Source organism: Lingula anatina, chromosome 10, assembly GCF_051362555.1.
Source record: "Lingula anatina isolate TDL-2025a chromosome 10, LinAna3.0, whole genome shotgun sequence".
Lineage (NCBI taxonomy): Eukaryota > Metazoa > Brachiopoda > Lingulata > Lingulida > Lingulidae > Lingula > Lingula anatina.
In genome coordinates, this window is record NC_141776.1 from 8,308,965 (window position 1) to 8,326,740 (window position 17,776).

General features: G+C 39.4%; 2 protein-coding genes across 2 annotated transcripts; both read left to right on the forward strand.

Moving 5' to 3' along the window:
• The first annotated feature begins 1,295 nt into the window (after positions 1 to 1,295).
• Positions 1,296 to 7,444, forward strand: LOC147759507 (uncharacterized). The gene is made up of 4 exons (XM_086997765.1): positions 1,296 to 1,474; positions 1,676 to 1,918; positions 2,207 to 2,440; positions 5,640 to 7,444. The coding sequence occupies exons 1-4, from the start codon at positions 1,334 to 1,336 to the stop codon at positions 5,889 to 5,891; spliced, it is 870 nt and encodes a 289-aa protein (XP_086853891.1). The 5' UTR covers positions 1,296 to 1,333; the 3' UTR covers positions 5,892 to 7,444.
• Positions 7,445 to 10,382: 2,938 nt separating this feature from the next.
• Positions 10,383 to 17,370, forward strand: LOC106166708 (complement component receptor 1-like protein). Its single transcript, XM_013545354.2, has 7 exons — positions 10,383 to 10,560; positions 13,146 to 13,244; positions 13,642 to 13,719; positions 14,118 to 14,315; positions 14,613 to 14,711; positions 14,983 to 15,060; positions 16,858 to 17,370. The coding sequence occupies exons 1-7, from the start codon at positions 10,476 to 10,478 to the stop codon at positions 17,079 to 17,081; spliced, it is 861 nt and encodes a 286-aa protein (XP_013400808.2). The 5' UTR covers positions 10,383 to 10,475; the 3' UTR covers positions 17,082 to 17,370.
• The last annotated feature ends 406 nt before the right edge of the window (positions 17,371 to 17,776 follow it).

Consider the following 17,776-nt stretch of genomic DNA (forward strand, 5'->3'; position numbering starts at 1 on the left):
ACTACTAGCTGCATCTGTTCTGGCACACACAAACACACACACACACACACCAAACGTAAGCGGAATAAAATTTAAACCTTCGGTACTGAGGCTCGCAGCACCATCTCACGTTCTCCAATCGAGCTAGTTTATTTTTACTAAAGTAGAAAATTTATAACTTGTCATGAAAGCAGTATGATGCCTTACTACTCAAAAATTGCGTAGAATGTTTATTTTACATTAAATAAAGCAAATAGCTTGCGGCCACTTTCGCGGTATGGCCCGGTTTTTAGAAATTGAAAAAAATCCGTGTCGTCTTTTTCTGCAGATCATAATATTTAGTTTTTTTGTGTTTTTGTTATATTTTAACCATTGAAATAATAATGAAATCTTCCAATACAGTTACGTCCATGATTAGCAAGGCGATATGGTGACAGGGAACAGTCAAAGGATTTACATGAAAGGCGACAAAACTGCATTCTTTTCAAAAATAATTTGCAAAACCTTTGTCACTAGGCATTGCGAAAAATATACTTTAAGTTGAAGATAAAATGAATCAGCAAATAAACATCTCGTAATACCCCTTTGGCACATTCTAATTTTGTTAGCATTATAGGAACGTGCAAATATTATCCAAAAGGGTTTAATTTTAAAACCTTTGTTACTAAAACTTTCCACGTGAATCGGATGTTTGCATGGTTACACAATAGCTAGATTTATTACACAGTTTAAGAAAAAGTACAATTCGCGCATATATTTTTTCTTCAATCTTCGCTTTTCTGTGTTCTTCAAATGGACCTATATTTTGAGAATCAAGGTTTAGCTAAAATGCATGCTAAATTCACTAAATGAGTAACAATAAGCATATATGCTCTAAAAAAACTTCGCAAAGGATAGCATCAGACACGTTCATGCTCTTGATTCTTGCATTCAATAGAAAAACTATTTCAAGCATTTGTGGGGATGTGATCCGAGTGAACGTATAACGAATTTCAACTGTTCTGTTTATTGACAAACTAAGGCTGCCAACTTTGCACGAGTAGCGCAAATATAAACAGGGTTTAGCACTTGGCCCAAATCGGGTGGGATTAAATTAAACTGCCTCCCAATCAACTCGTTAATCGCCAGGAAATCTTGTGCCGCTTTTCATTGGTGCATTGTGTTAGCCGAGGTCTTTATGGAACCGGAACTACAGTGTATATTGTTCTTACTTCCCCCAGGACTGTGCACTATTGGTTTAGTAGTTAAGTCATAGTTACTTTACAAACCGAAATAATTAATAACAAATACTGATTATTCCTTTTGAATTATTATTATTTGTTTGTTTGTTTTGTTTTGTTTTGACATAGCATCTATGCAATTAATTGACGTTTTATATGTATTCCACACACTGGTAGGATCTGAGAAAGGGGAAATACAAGTATTTCAGCCGCTAGACTTCGGATTTTACCTTAAAGGTGACATTACCAACCCCCAGCCGATGCCACATGGCCTTGTAAGTATGCGCCATTTCATTATTTTGTTTTTCCCAGAACCATGCATCTTTTTCTCAAAATGCCGAAAAGCGGTATTTTAAACTTGTACGATTTTAGAGTTGGGGTCTAAATTTCTTTGCCTTTGATAGGATACATCAATGTTCTGCATCCATTCCATTGGTAAAGAGGGCGGTTTGTTTATTTTGATTGTTGTCTTTCAGTCTTCGGATGAAGAAGGGCTGCTCTGCCCTCCTGGCTTTGGACCAGATGAAAGTGGGCAAAACTGTCGTCCGATAATGTATGATATCTCGCTTGTGCCGTACAATCTCACGCTAGAGTTCAGCACTTCCGATGACTTGCAAGACGCTCTTACCTTGTGTCCCAAGATAAAGGAAGCTATTTTTCCGTTGGTCGAAGCTTTTCCCGGGGGTGCATATTTGCTTGAACACGATTGTTGGATACAGGTATTATTTCCCAGATTTTAGAAATCGCAGATCGTTGAAGAAGTCTTAATTTGGGGTATACCAATATTGTTTAAAGTGAGAATTGATGTAAAGGTGGTATCTTATATTGAAAACCCAATTGTATATAATTACGACTGTCCCAACTGAAAAATTAATATAAAGTATGCATTTTACTACACATAAAATCATGACCGTATGCTTATAACAGTTTATGTTACAAAGCTGATGGTTGTTAAAATTAATATAAACAAACAGATATTCAAATATGATCACGTTTTCTTTCGTTAGGGATCAAGCACTAGGGATCATCTAAATCATAACTTCACCGGCTCTGACCTCGAAGATGGTGACGTCACCGGCCCTGACCTCAATGATGGTGACGTCACCGACTCTGACCCCGTAGATGGTGACTTCACATACTTTGTTGAGTTCCGCGGCACACTGGTCTTTGTCACCCCGGTGCAGAATTTCGTAGATGGACTGGAAAAAGTAAAATGCCTGAAGCAGAAGATCGAGCAAGAGGTACGTAAATGACGGATCCACTATCCAGAAATAATAGTGAAACGAAATTACAACATTTCAAATAATTATTGAGTAAAATTGGTCCAAATCATTTTGGTCTCAAAACGTGTCAAAGCGTAACTATTACGCGAACTGTTGAGGAATATATACAAGATACCCATGGGCGTGACGCTATGGACAGTAACCCCACTGTGCCCGGCCTGCTGCGTGACGTGATTGGCAGTAACCCCATTGTGCCTGATCTGCTGCGTGACGTGATTGGCAGTAACCCCATTGTGCCCGGCCTGCTGCGTGACGTGATTGGCAGTTACCTCTTTGTGCCCGGCCTGCTGCGTGACGTGATGGGCAGTAACACCACTGTGCCCGGCCTGCTGCGTGACGTGATTGGCAGTAAACCCATTGTGCCTGATCTGCTGCGTGACGTGATTGGCAGTAACCCCACTGTGCCCGGCCTGCTGTGTGACTTGATTGGCAGTAACCTCTTTGTGCCCAGCCTGCTGCGTGACGTGATGGGCAGTAACACCACTGTGCCCGGCCTGCTGCGTGACGTGATTGGCAGTAACCCCACTGTGCCCGGCCTGCTGCGTGACGTGATGGGCAGTAACCCCATTGTGCCCGGCCTGCTGCGTGACGTGATGGGCAGTAAACCCATTGTGCCCGGCCTGCCGCGTGACGTGATTGGCAGTAACCCCATTGTGCCCGGCCTGTTACGTGACGTGATGGGTAGTAACCCCACTGCCCGGCCTGCTGCGTGACTTGATTTGCAGTAACCCCATTGTGCCCGGCCTGCTGCGTGACGTGATGGTCAGTAACCCCATTGTGCCCGGCCTGCTGCGTGACTTGATTGGCAGTAACCCCATTGTGCCCGGCCTGCTGCGTGACGTAATTGGCAGTAAACCCATTCTGATTGTGCCCGGCCTGCTGCGTGACGTGATGGGCAGTAACCCCATTGTGCCCGGCCTGCTGCGTGACGTGATTGGCAGTAACCCCACTGTGCCTGATCTGCTGCGTGACGTGATTGGCAGTAACCCCATTGTGCCCGGCCTGCTGCGTGACGTGATTGGCAGTAAACCCATTGTGCCCGGCCTGCCGCGTGACGTGATTGGCAGTAACCCCATTGTGCCCGGCCTGTTACGTGACGTGATGGGTAGTAACCCCACTGTGCCCGGCCTGCTGCGTGACTTGATTTGCAGTAACCCCATTGTGCCCGGCCTGCTGCGTGACGTGATGGTCAGTAACCCCATTGTGCCCGGCCTGCTGCGTGACTTGATTGGCAGTAACCCCATTGTGCCCGGCCTGCTGCGTGACGTAATTGGCAGTAAACCCATTCTGATTGTGCCCGGCCTGCTGCGTGACGTGATGGGTAGTAACCCCATTGTGCCCGGCCTGCTGCGTGACGTGATTGGCAGTAACCTCATTGTGCCTGATCTGCTGCGTGACGTGATTGGCAGTAACCCCATTGTGCCCGGCCTGCTGCGTGACGTGATTGGCAGTAACCCCACTGTGCCCGGCCTGCTGTGTGACTTGATTGGCAGTAACCTCTTTGTGCCCGGCCTGCTGCGTGACGTGATGGGCAGTAACACCACTGTGCCCGGCCTGCTGCGTGACGTGATTGGCAGTAACCCCACTGTGCCCGGCCTGCTGCGTGACGTGATGGGCAGTAACCCCATTGTGCCCGGCCTGCTGCGTGACGTGATTGGCAGTAACCCCACTGTGCCTGATCTGCTGCGTGACGTGATTGGCAGTAACCCCATTGTGCCCGGCCTGCTGCGTGACGTGATTGGCAGTAAACCCATTGTGCCCGGCCTGCCGCGTGACGTGATTGGCAGTAACCCCATTGTGCCCGGCCTGCTGCGTGATGTAATTGGCAGTAAACCCATTGTGCCCGGCCTGCTGCGTGACGTAATTGGCAGTAAACCCATTCTGATTGTGCCCGGCCTGCTGCGTGACGTGATGGGTAGTAACCCCATTGTGCCCGGCCTGCTGCGTGACTTGATTGGCAGTAACCCCATTGTGCCCGGCCTGCTGCGTGATGTAATTGGCAGTAAACCCATTGTGCCCGGCCTGCCGCGTGACGTGATTGGCAGTAATCCCATTGTGCCCGGCCTGCTGCGTGACTTGATTGGCAGTAACCCTACTGTGCCCAGCCTGCTGCGTGACTTGAATGGCAGTAACCTACTGTGCCCGAGTCAACTGCCTGACGTCAAGGGCAACAAACCCAACTAACAGTATAAAAAATTAAGAATATGCAATAATTTTGAACAGACTTTACTAGCGCACCCAGTGGTCAGAGAATATATAGACTCTGCCAACAGAAACTATTTTGGATCTTTATAAGGGCGAAATTACCAGTTAAATCTCTTCTTTTTTCCCAATAACTCGGTATAGTTGTAGTGAAGTGCGTCTCATGGCCCAACATTACACTTGGTGATTATTATTATAATTTTGTTTGTTTGTTTGTTTTACTATTAAAGGTTAATATTAGATTTCATAATTCTGAGAAAGGCATAAAAGACATTAAAATGTATTCTAAGAACTATATTCAAATGGAAATGTATGAACTGTAGTTGATAAATCAAAGAAATCACGTTTAAAAAGATTGGCTATCAAGCTAAGTCGGAAGTGAAGAACTCGCTAGGGCATTATACACAGTTCTCAGGGTAAAAACCACGCTTACGAACATGCACACTTAGATTCTATGCCTGCAAAAATGCGCGAACAAAATTATTTGGTGAAACATTTCATATCCCCATGGACAGCATGCGGACACACTGAAATTAACCTCAGTGGCACGAAAATATACCGCGAAAGCAAGTCTTCTCTTTAGCTGCACTGCAATACGTACATCCTTCCACATGTAACTAATAATTTAAAACAAACCGCTGCACCACTGCCCTTGCATAGCTCCCTATACGCCAGAGGGCACACGCTGCACCACATCTGTCCCTGCTTTGTCCTGAAAAAATTGCAGTAGTTTGTACCCTAACCTGTTAGTTGACACCAACATTAACCTAAAGCAACACACTAAAATCCACAAAAAAGAAAAAAATTATTATTTCTCCACAGCGCTACAGTCTTCTACAACAGGCTTTGATTGAACTATTTTGTTTCAACATGTCGCGATTGAGCTATTTGGTAGTTTCTGCACCTTCAGATATCATGCTGCACTTTTGTCAATCAATTTTCTTTCTCACTTCAGTACGAAAACATGATAATTGGTGATGTGAGAATGTCGCTGGTTCCGGGGAACGTCGGGAACAAATCTACGTGCATACCTGGAATCAAACCAACATCCATCATCCCTGAAACAACCACGGGGAATTCCGCCGTGAAATCTGAGACGCACGAGAAGAACGCCAAGTCCCGTGATGTTACTCAAAACCGTGTTCGGGCTGATAACCTTTTCACTTGTCTGCTCTTAGCATTGTGGTGGAACTGTCTTTGTCGTTAGATGTGACCTTCTCCTCTCAGGGGGAACACCTTTCTTTCTCCAACTCGACAAGTGGAATTAGATTTATCGGAACATCAAATCTGCAGTACAATAATCTTCACTTTATCATCGTATTTGTAGGTTTTTATTATTCCTCTTTCATCGTATTTATTTGTGTTTAATCCATTAAAACACACGTTTATATAGAACTTTATATAGCAGATTAAATAATTACTTTTCCTTTATTGACCAAGCTATACCATATCCACATTTGGTCACAAAAACTTAAAAGTACGATTCATGATCTGCTTTTGCGGTTTGAAGTTCCTAGTTTAAGTTTGAGATTGGTGAGGGTCAAGTTAGAACTTAATATGTCTTAAGCAGGTTGTATTGAACCATTGATAGTAGTCATTGTTTGAATGTGATTTGCATATTTATTTAGACAAGTTAATTTGAAATGTATCTTTAATTAACCTTTGATATAGTCAGATGTATATGTGTCGGGTTGCATGAACCATTGATAGAAGTGATAGTTTAAATGTGATTTGAATATTAATCCAGATAAATTAATTTGAAATGTATCTTTAATTGTTAACCTTTGATATAGTCAGATGTATATGTATCGGGTTGCATGAACCATTGATATAAGTGAAAGTTTGAATGTGGTTTACATATTTATTCAGAAAAGTTAATTTGCATGTATCTTTAATTAACCTTGAAATAGTCAGATGTGTATGTGGCAGATTGCATGAATTATTGATAGAAGTGATTGTTTGAATGTGATTTGCATATTTATTCAGACAAGTTCATTTTAAATGTATCTAAAATTAAACTTTGATATAGTCAGATGTAAATGTGGCGGGTTGCATGAACCTTTGTTGGTACTTATAGTTTGAATATGATTTGCATATTTCCTTAGACAAGTTTATTTGGAATGCATGTATAATTAAAATGCAAATTAAGTTAAGGGATAAAAGAGGTAAGACGCAGAGAAAAGGGGGAGATTGATAGGTGCTAGACAGACTGACACGTAGAGGGAGCCTTCTCCGTCCTCTCAAACCTTCTCTCCGACCTCTCATTCCCCCTCTCTTTCCTCTTATACCATCTCTCCGCCGTCTTGTACCTTCTCTTTGCCCTCACATACCCTGTCTCAGTCCTCTCACACCCTCTCTCCGTCCTCTCATCCCTCTCTCCGCCCTCCCGTATACCTTCTCTTAGCCTTCACATATCCCTGTTTCCATCCTTCCATACCTTCTCTCCGTCCTCTCATACCCTCTCTCCATCCTCTTATACCTTCTCTCCATCCTCTCATACCCTCTCTCCGTCCTCTCATACCTTCTCTCCATCCTCTCAAACCCTCTCTCCGTCCTCTCTTTCCCTTTCCCCGTTCTTTCATACCCTCTCTTTGCCCTCACGTACCCTGTTTCCATCCTCTTATACCTTCTTTCCGTCCTCTCATACCTCTATTCCTCCTCTCATACCCTCTCTCCATCCTCTTATAGCTTCTCTCCGTCCTCTCATACCTCTATTCCTCCTCTCATACCCTCTCTCCATCCTCTTATAGCTTCTCTCATACCTCTATTCCTCCTCTCATACCCTCTCTCCATCCTCTTATAGCTTCTCTCATACCTCTATTCCTCCTCTCATACCCTCTCTCCATCCTCTTATACCTTCTCTCCGTACTCTCATGCCCTCTCTTCTTCCTCTCATACCCTCTCTCCATCCTCTTATACCTTCTCTCCGTCCTCTCATACCTCTATTGCTCCTCTCATACCCTCTCTCCATCCTCTTATAGCTTCTCTCCGTCCTCTCATACCTCTCTTCTTCCTCTCATACCCTCTCTCCATCCTCTTATACCTTCTCTCCGATCTCTCATACCTCTCTTCTTCCTCTCATACCCTCTCTCCATCCTCTTATACCTTCTCTCCGTCCTCTCATACCTCTCTTCTTCCTCTCATACCCTCTCTCCATCCTCTGATACCCACCCTCCGACCGTTCGTTTCTTCTTTCCGTCCTCTCATACACTCTCTCAATCCTCAATCCAATCATATACCCTCTCTCTCAGTCCTCTCATAGCTTCTCTCCGTCCTCTTATATCCTCTCATCGTTCACTCATTCTGTGCCTCTCTTCGTCCTCTCATACCGTTTCCTGTCCTCGCATACACTCTCTCCGTCCTTTATTTGCTTCTCCTAGACTAGTGACACAGGTTACGTGAAAATATGTAGACTGACTGGTGACAGCCATTTCCCCAGCAGATGTCAAGGCAGTAAACCCCTCCTGGATGTTTATTAAACACACATTGTTTATTCCAAATGCTACTGTACTGCATGACCATATTTCAACTTGAAAATATAGTCAGAATGTCATTTTGATGCCATGGTACATATACATTGAGTATATAGAACGTCAGTGTGAACATCTTTCAAATTCCACCTTGACTGTTTGAATATTTTTTGATTGTTATTGAAATTTTGAGCATCGTTGGATAACCAACTTTTATGACAGGCTGTCGAAGTATATTTTCAACTTTTAAACAACTACTAACTTTCTTAACATCCCGCAATATTTGCACGTTATTATCATTTTAATGTAATTCAATTTCTTTTGCAATGTGGTTATCACAAAAACATGATTTACTTCAACTTTATCTATTAGCTTTTGATTCTTTCGAGTTATTTATTTTGGTCCTAATGATCATACCATTAATCGTCTTAAGGTACGTGTCACATTTATTACTAACGACTTTCCTTGGATGTAGAGGTTTTAATATATGATGACAGGTTGAATAATCTTGATGCGGCTTTGTGCGAATTTCCGTTAGCGCTGTTTACCAAATGCCGCCACGATAGTTACTTATGACTGTGACATAACATATTAACAAGGCAGAAAGCTGTCAAATGTACAGACAAAAGGCAAAAAAATAAAGATGCAGAAAACAGGCCATTTTGTCAATTTTGATACAATAATAAATAATGCTTATAACAGCACAGTCAATGAACACTGAGCTTATTTGCAATATTAAACAACATTTACCTGCATAATTATCACTGATTCCTAATCATGTGACACTGTTAATTTAGACTTTTACAAACTGTATCTGGCAGAGAGCTAAACCTATGGGAGTTTAAATTGAAATCTCAACATGTGTGTTTTATGTAATCTCATTTAATGGCATCTTGAAACTTAATTAGGCAAGTGAATTCATAGCTCTGAACTTAGCTAGGTAATGCCCAAGGGACAATTACAGACTGACCATCCATTGTAGCCATATAACACCGAGAGCTATGTGAAAAAATTAATATTTCATAAAGAATCGCATTACTTCCAAAACAGAGAGCAATCACACTGATTTTCCCCACACAAGCTGCACTTCAGTCCTATTAATCTTTTTAGCAAGTTTGAAATCTTAAGTGACATAGTTTTCCCTTAATGGTCATCATGGCAGCAGTGTCCAAATTGGAATTTTTTAAAAACTTTTATGCAATATTACATAACGCTTAACAGTATTATGACCATCAATTTTTAATAATAAAATAAAAGTTTCATGGATGTTCAGAAAATGTAACTAGCAAGGGTCTTCAAGTCCATGGGGGTTCAAAATCACACCTTGAAAATGCCAATATGTGAAAAATTAAATGTTCACCAAAACCTGTATAACTTCCAGAAAAATCAACCAATCACAATTGTTTTCCCGCTGTATTTAAGTCCTATGTTTCTTTCCTGTAAGTTTGAGAGGAGTTAGTGACATGTTTTTTTTATAATGCTCACTGCGGCGGCAGTGCCCAAAATAGGGTTTTCATCAATTTTGATGCAATACTAACAGTTTAGTCACCACCAATCTTTAATAATGTACTGAAGGTAACATGGATATTTAGAAAAAGTGACAAACAAATATCTTCAGGCCCATGAAATTTTTAAGTAACAGCTTAAAAATGCTAATGTGAACACCAGAGATATCTCAACCTGTATTTTTAGAAAGATGATCCCTCCAGCGATTTTCAAGACAATAGGCTGACCGGTTTTCCTTGAAATATGTTATCAGTATGAAAAATAACAGCATAATTTTTGTAACAATGGTCTGATCAAGCTGATTTTCAAACTCGACCTGTATTTTAGTAAGATTGATCACTTCTGTGGATTTCAAGACAATAGACCATTCGGTTTTCCTTGAAATGTGTTATCAGTGTTGCATATGCTGAAACAAAAAAGAGAAAAAACAGTATCACTTCTGAAAAATGGACCAATCATGCTGATTTTCGAACTCGATCTGGGTATTATGAATATTCATCAATATTCTGTAAGTTTCATGCCAAAAGGTAAAACGTTTTTCCATTTATCGCGTTATCGGTGAAAGTGCACGGCGACGACAGACGCAGGTGACGGCTATATGTACAGAGACATCTGTGTCTGTACATAAAAAGGGGCGCTTTAATGTTGTTATGTTGAATAGCAAATTGTTTAACAATTAAATTTTTAAGACATTTAAAGCATTGAAGTTGAAAATGTGACGTATCGGATTCCTATGCCCTGGAGTGTTGCTAGCAATAAAACGTTTGTACAATTATTTGGAAGTTTAATCATTTGGAGGCCGTCATAGAAGAAACATGGGTGCTGTCCATCTCATCCTCGCCGCACTTCTGTTTGTTCTAACATTTTGCCAAACTGCAGCCACGGAGGACGGAGAGAAAGGTAGATAAAATTGATTAGTCGTACTGCTTTTTATCATATTTATTTCTTGGTTGTTTATTTTTGTCGTCATTCAAAGTTAATGTATTCATTTACTTGATATTGTCGTTTGTACATTTGTTTTTATATGATTTGATTTGTTTTTATATGATTTGATTTATATGAAATCAAAATGAATTTGTATCCAAATTTGAGCTTGTGAAAATATATTGCGACTTAAATTTTCATTTTGCTCATTGATATATATATATATATATATATATATATATATATATATATATATATATATATATAATTTAAAGTAATTGCCATATTTAACAGACTATCCCCTCAAACTTAAATAACTGAAGTTTGTCTCTAAAATAAAACGAAATACTTTTGACTACTTAAGTACTGCTGAGTCCATCCAACTACCCAGGAGATGTTAAACTTTCTTAGAAGGCTGTAAATACCACAAATCAAATTGGGCTATGTTGTATTATCAACATAAGACGTGTTTCTTACATGTATACTTAGTGTAGAGAGTCGTTAATCTGAAAATGCAGTGGATAAGAACATTTAAAATAATCAAGCGGCATCATTGCAAAATAAAAAGAAAAAAACATCGATATTTTGGATTTTTACTGGGAGATTTCCGTCCAAATGAAAGTAATACAATTATATTTCAATCGCACCCGAAAAACATTTCAAGTATTTAATTTCATTATTTTATTAAAATTTGGCAATTCTGAGACAAAGTCATCATTTTGTTTTGGATGACATTTTTACTTTAACTGTGTTGCAATAAAATTAGTTTTGCACTCGTTTAAAAGTAAGGTCCACTCACACTACCATTAATTAGACTGTCAGAAGCCATATCCTCAAGACTCCAGGCAGTGTATCCTCTGTACAAGACTCCAGGCAGTGCGACCATGCAGTCATACTGGCAAGGTACAGAACAACTCGTATGGCACTGGCAACCCGGCATAGACGCTAGACGCATAAAATGGCGACAAGTTGCTTGACTCAGTTCAAATTTACAACCCAGAACAGCAATGACAGAACTCGCGTGTACAGACGAGTCCAGATAGACGTGACCTGAGCGAGCTCATCAAGTGTGGCGGTGGTAGTGTAATGATACGTGGTGGGTTTTCATTACACCAACGCATTCCCCTTTAATGTTTATCTCACCAGATTCTTCTACAGTAATGAGATCCTGCCATTCCTCCGACAGATATGTCAGGGAGCCATTCTACAATTTGACAACGCACGTCTTCACCGTCCTCAAAAGTTGCCAGTGATTTTGCAGAGGAACGTCCGCAGAATGGACTGATCACCCTATTCGCCCGATATGGACCCTTATGGGACCACTCAGTGCTATGATTTCAGCAAAATAACTCCGAACCGTAGATCTCAATAAGCTAGCTAGCTCAAGAAGGGAATTCGATTCCATGGCAGTAGCTCCAGACATTCACTACTCAATTGAGAGGCGTTGTGAAGCAAGTGTGGTTTCCAAAGGCGGACACACATGATTCTGAAAAGACTTTAAAGTTCTAAATTTAATTTTTGACCCTCTTTAATTTTACACCCATTAGCATAATCGAGTTTATACTGTTGATTCGCCTTCAATTCCATATTTTTCCTCCCGCTCTTGGTATTCCGTTCAACTCTCCGATAGGGGTCTCTGTTGGCTGTTACAAACGTAAAGGAGTGTTTTATTCAGTTTTGCGAAAAGCTACCGAGACTCCTTCCGGAGGAAACCTTATCCACTATTCTGTGTGGACACTGATGCAGAATACTCCAAAATTGCTAATATTTATCGCTTTGTGTTTTTATTAGTCTGTCGGACATAAACTGTGCAAGACTTGCGTTCCACTGGGATACATGCCCTAGCCGCGAATTATCAAGGTTCGGGTAGGTCATTGCCTCCTGGGATACGCATGCGCCGAGAAATATTTCCCAGGGACCTGATAACATGCATTGCTTTCATACTGGAGCAAATATGTAGTGCCAATAAATCACGAGTACATATATTATTGTGTTGAAAACATAGATGTTTTCTTTTCAGCAGAACTGAATTAATGGGTTTATGTTTTCTGCTATGGACGCCCTCTTGTATTACAAGGTGAATGGGCGTGTTATTGTAGATCCAAAATTCATGATATTCCCTTTGGAGTGACACTTTGAAAAAATAAATCGTTGATTAATTCAACACCAAAGGTGTAAACCAGTGACACCTTGAGATAGATTAATTCCCTTTTAAACGAGCAATAAATCATCTCAAAAGTCAAGTGTAAGGGGACACTCTTTCATGCATTGCGTAAATAATATTACTTGTGCGGTATCAACTTGAATCACCCGATTTATACTGCCTCCTCTCAATGACACGTTTGCCCTTTCCAAACACTGATTTGTGGTCTTCGCACTCATCCATTGTTACATTATTTATTCAATGGAAATTTAATAAAAGGCAGATTAATATATGCTTGATGGAGTGAAGGTTGACTGATAACTAATCACTATCTCGTCTTAAGGTGACCGTTACGTTAATGCAATGCGCTTTCACGTGAGAAAAATAAAGTAGTTGTTTACTATTCATCTCATTGTAGCGTACTGTGGCGAACCACCCCAAGTCCTGTTTGCATATCGAGTAGCCTCAGCAAAGAATTACAGCGAAGGCGAGAGAATCCGCTATAGTTGTAAAAAAGGTTGGTTCATGAAATTTAAAATGCGGGAAATGATGTATGTCATGTTTGGTGAATACAGGACTATAGACAATCGGGTTTTATCTTTAATGTGTTTGCGGATACTTGGAATCGATTGTGCATAATACAGGCTGGATAAGACAAGGAGAATGACTGTTAACATGTATGGTTTAAAATATAACTGTTTAAAAAAACATCCTTCTTTGTTGCCGGCGATTTCTAAGGGAATCATGTCAAAATACTTTTCACAATGCTATGGGAATTGGGCATATTTGCGTAACCACGGTGATATTTTTAACTATAAAGATATATTTTTTCCATGTTGTTTTTTTTTTAATTATTTTAGTCTACATATCTATAATATAAAAAACAAAATGGTGATTTTTTTCGTGCCTTCTAGGATATCAGCATGTTGCCGGATCTTCATACAAATTCTGTCACACGGGAGTATGGGTTGGGCATAACATTATATGTGAACGTAAGTAGAAAATAAATGATTTACTTAAAAATCATCGCACAATGTCAAGGGTTGTAATGTTTGGATTAATTTTCCCTTACTGCGGTAACTATATATATATATCTTATTCTTATTTTCATCACCATTTATTTGTGCAAACAAGTGCGTTTTCTTATTTATCAAAACATCTACAGAATATTATTATTGGACACTTATGAAGATTTTTTTTTTTGTGATGCGCATTTTTTGCAAGATCTCGCATAATTTCGTTTTTGTAGATTCGTTATTTAATGCGTTTGTATGACTGAATAGTATTCATTATTCAGAGTATCTCCAGAACGTACTTATGCAGGTATCTCAATGAGCACTGCAGAATGCGGGTTAACATTGGCGGGTTTATTTTTGTACTCTTTCTATAGAAATAACACCATTAGCGGTCATTTTGGACCCCAGGGCTTTGGTTGACTACAAACGCCAATGTTGTATCTACGGGTGGCATTCACGCGGCGCAAACCAGTCGTGTGCGTCCTTGGTAATATCGATGTGCGAGCCGTGCAAATCTGCCTTCCTGGAGTGTTGTGCGTACCAAGACGGGACCAAATACGACCTGCAGCACAGTAAGAAACCATGATGGTGCCATTTATCTATTTAGAATTAGACAAGAATATCAAGCGACCATAAGCAGCAACGATATAGTTGTGCTTTTTGAATGCCATTGTGTCCAAAGTTTCGGGAGTCGAGTTTTCACTCTATATCGTTATACATTATATTTGTATACTTTTTATTGACTGTTTGAAGCGTTATCTAGAGAGTAAAGCATTTCGTATATTATATTATATTATATTATATTATATTATATTATATTATATTATATTATATTATATTATATTATATTATATTATATTATATTACAGTGCACTGTGCTCACCCCCCAAAGGTGGCGCACGCTTACGTGTCGGCCCCAGATAAGTTTTATGAACATGGAGAGAAAGTTCACTACGCTTGTTTAAAAGGTATTTTCAAATGTGGCACTTAATATTAAAAAGCAACAAAAAAGGCATAGATAAGATAAAAGGTACAAATATAGGATCTGATTTTTGACAGTAGCAATAGTATTGAACAGTATTAAATAGTATTATGTAACTACATTCTCACACAGCAAATGTTCATACAAAGCCTTCCAAATGTCTTTTAACGTGTTCAAGTTACAAGAGATCTACAGCGAACGTCAAGTCTTCTTTCCAGAGACGAAAACGTATCTACACCGTTCCTTTTCTTTTCAAGGCTATCAGCAGACCTCCAACTCTGCATACAAAGTTTGTGAAAATGGAACATGGGCGGGACAAGACATCGTTTGCGAAAGTAGGTTATCATATAAATGCATATCATTCATTTTTTTCTGACAATTCCTTTTTTTGTGTGTGACTACCCCATATTTTTAACGTGCAATTGTTATAACGCACATTACGAGCTTAAAATATAATTGTAATTATAATTGAATTGAATAACGTAATGATTTAAAATGAAATCAAAACAAAGTTTTCAGTATTTGAATGCACATTCACTGAGAATAAAAATGGAGTCATTTGACTCTCTAGTCAGAGTCCGGCACCCCTTGACACTCATGGAGTTAATCTGACCCCTATATAAGGGTCAAATTACCCCACTACCAGAGTCTTTAGACTCACTTATCAGAGTCAATCACCCCTGGCTCTCATGGAGTCAATTTGACTCTAAAATCAGAGTCAAATTACCGGGGGCCAGTGTCTGACTGACCCCTTTCACCGACTCTCTTCACTCGCTGGACAGTAAGCCGCGTTTCAGTACTTGAGATGGCAGTGAGAAGACGGCGTGGAGAGAACAGTTTTCATCATCCTTTGTCAGTATAAACATTACTTTATTGGCCATAGTTGGTTTTTTGCATGAACAAGTGGTTTTCTGTGTGTTTCTACATGCAGAACTCGTGCACTTATTACTGGCCCTGGCTTTCAGTTGTCCACACCCTTTATGTGATACGTTGGTATTCAGGTCAGCAGGTTTTGTTACCAGGTTGTAGGTTTGACCCGCCAATGCACTGGGGGAGGTATGCTCACTCATTGGTGTATATATATATATATATATATATATATATATATATATATATATATATATATATATATATATATATATGTCATGCTGTTTATTACCAGATTTACAAACTGTTTATTATTGCTAACGCAACTTCACATGCGATCGGATGGCCTTGTGGTTAAAGTGTTATATGATGAATGATACCTGCTGTGGTCCCTCTTGGCACTCTTCCACTTAACTTTTTTCATAATGTGCCAAAAATCCCTTTATATGGGGTCATGGTGACTCTTTTGTAGAGATAAATCAAGGGATTAAGGGATGTCTGAATGGAGTCAATTGTGACCCTCCTGTGGGGTCTGGGATGGCGTTACTCCATCGGAGTCAACTTGACTCCAATTGGGAGTTATTTAAGGCACCACTGCTGGACTCCAAGTTTGGAGTCACTTGGACTCCGATTTTATTCTCAGTGTTTCTTTTTAATAGGAAGTTCAAGCAGCATGGAATTCAGACAGTAAATGTACAAACTAATAAATATATTTTTCCTTCAAAACACACTAGTGGTCCAGGTATAAATTCCGTGATACGCCCATTTAAATGGAAATCTGCTCTGCTTTTCCCAGTGATATTTGTATAAAAATTTTAAAAATGCATGTTCAAGTTGCCCTCTCTCATGAACAAGATGGACGTGGAATTTATTATTTTGTTAATTTCTTTGATTTCCGCCAAGCTCTATTAGATACTTAGATAGAAATATCTAGGGCAGCCATTTTTATATCTGTGCATTTTACAACCAGCTGTATATCATGTTAGGGTAACTTTGGCAAAATCCCCATACATTCAATGTAACAAAAGTGACGTATTTTGAGACACTACATCTCGAAAACGCCATGGGCTACAACCAAGGCAAAATATCATTCCATTTATACCTGTATATTACATTGTTTTAACTCATACTGATACGCTCTCTATATTTAGGCATACATTTTTTATTTAAGTTGCTAGGACGGACATTCTGTATTTGGAATTGGATACAGACTATATTTAGTAAATCTCTCGATCAACTCTCTTTTTGTGCTGTTTCCTACACAGAGATTCTCCTGCCTGAAAAACCGGACGTGCATCCAGATGTACTGAAGGATTACATTCGGCAATGCTGTCTAACAGGGTTGAGAGTCGAGACCGGAAGTGAAAGCTGCGAGGAACTGTCTGTGGACATGTGCGAGCCCTGCAAGACCCCGTTCCTGAAGTGTTGCTTTGATAAAACCATCACAATAGATGACCCAAGTCTTTACACCGGAATTGAAGAAAACTAATAGTATACATTTTATATTATATGTTTATTTATTTTTATTTGTTTATTTTATTTATCATTATTATTATCATTATATCACAAGAAATATGCTACGATTTTTAAATCTGACTTACTCGGTTACGACCCTTGTCCAAACGGTTGAGTCTTCTCTTCTAATTCAACTGTGAACTCTATAAAGACATTACAGAAGATCTTTTTAACTTAACAATTTTTAAGAGCATTCTAATGCATTTAATGATACTGAAAAGTTTATATTTCTCATGCAAAATGACCAGATATAATTTAGGTTAGTATAAAAATACAAGCAATGATGTCAAAGTCTTGTATAAAACATTCTTTTTTACTTGTTTAAATGATCAGTAAATTATTTTTAAAACTTATGAATTTTAAATGTACTTTCACACGTTTTAGTCTCTCATAACCCTTAGTAGGGTGGGTTTTATTTTTTAACGTGAGACGTTAATAATATCATAATAATTATTATCACTGATTGATAATAATGGCAAAGCTCCGTCTCTGTGCCTTGCTATTCTGAGTTGCGGAGTCTGTCAGTGACTCTTTATTCTGATTATGATTACTATAATTATTATAACGATAATAATAAATTGACAGTAGCTATTGTAATTGAATTATACGAAGTTCTGTATTTCACGTGACTCTCTTCTGAAAAAAAAAATTGATCCACTTACGTATACA

Coding starts and splice junctions, on each gene's coding strand:
- LOC147759507 (XM_086997765.1), top strand. CDS start 1,334: ATGCAATTAATTGACGTTTTATATGTATTCCACACACTGGTAGGATCT. Junction 1,475..1,675: donor AGCCGATGCCACATGGCCTT/GTAAGTATGCGC, acceptor GTTGTCTTTCAG/TCTTCGGATGAAGAAGGGCT. Junction 1,919..2,206: donor AACACGATTGTTGGATACAG/GTATTATTTCCC, acceptor TTCTTTCGTTAG/GGATCAAGCACTAGGGATCA.
- LOC106166708 (XM_013545354.2), top strand. CDS start 10,476: ATGGGTGCTGTCCATCTCATCCTCGCCGCACTTCTGTTTGTTCTAACA. Junction 13,720..14,117: donor GCATAACATTATATGTGAAC/GTAAGTAGAAAA, acceptor CTCTTTCTATAG/AAATAACACCATTAGCGGTC. Junction 14,712..14,982: donor TCACTACGCTTGTTTAAAAG/GTATTTTCAAAT, acceptor TTTCTTTTCAAG/GCTATCAGCAGACCTCCAAC.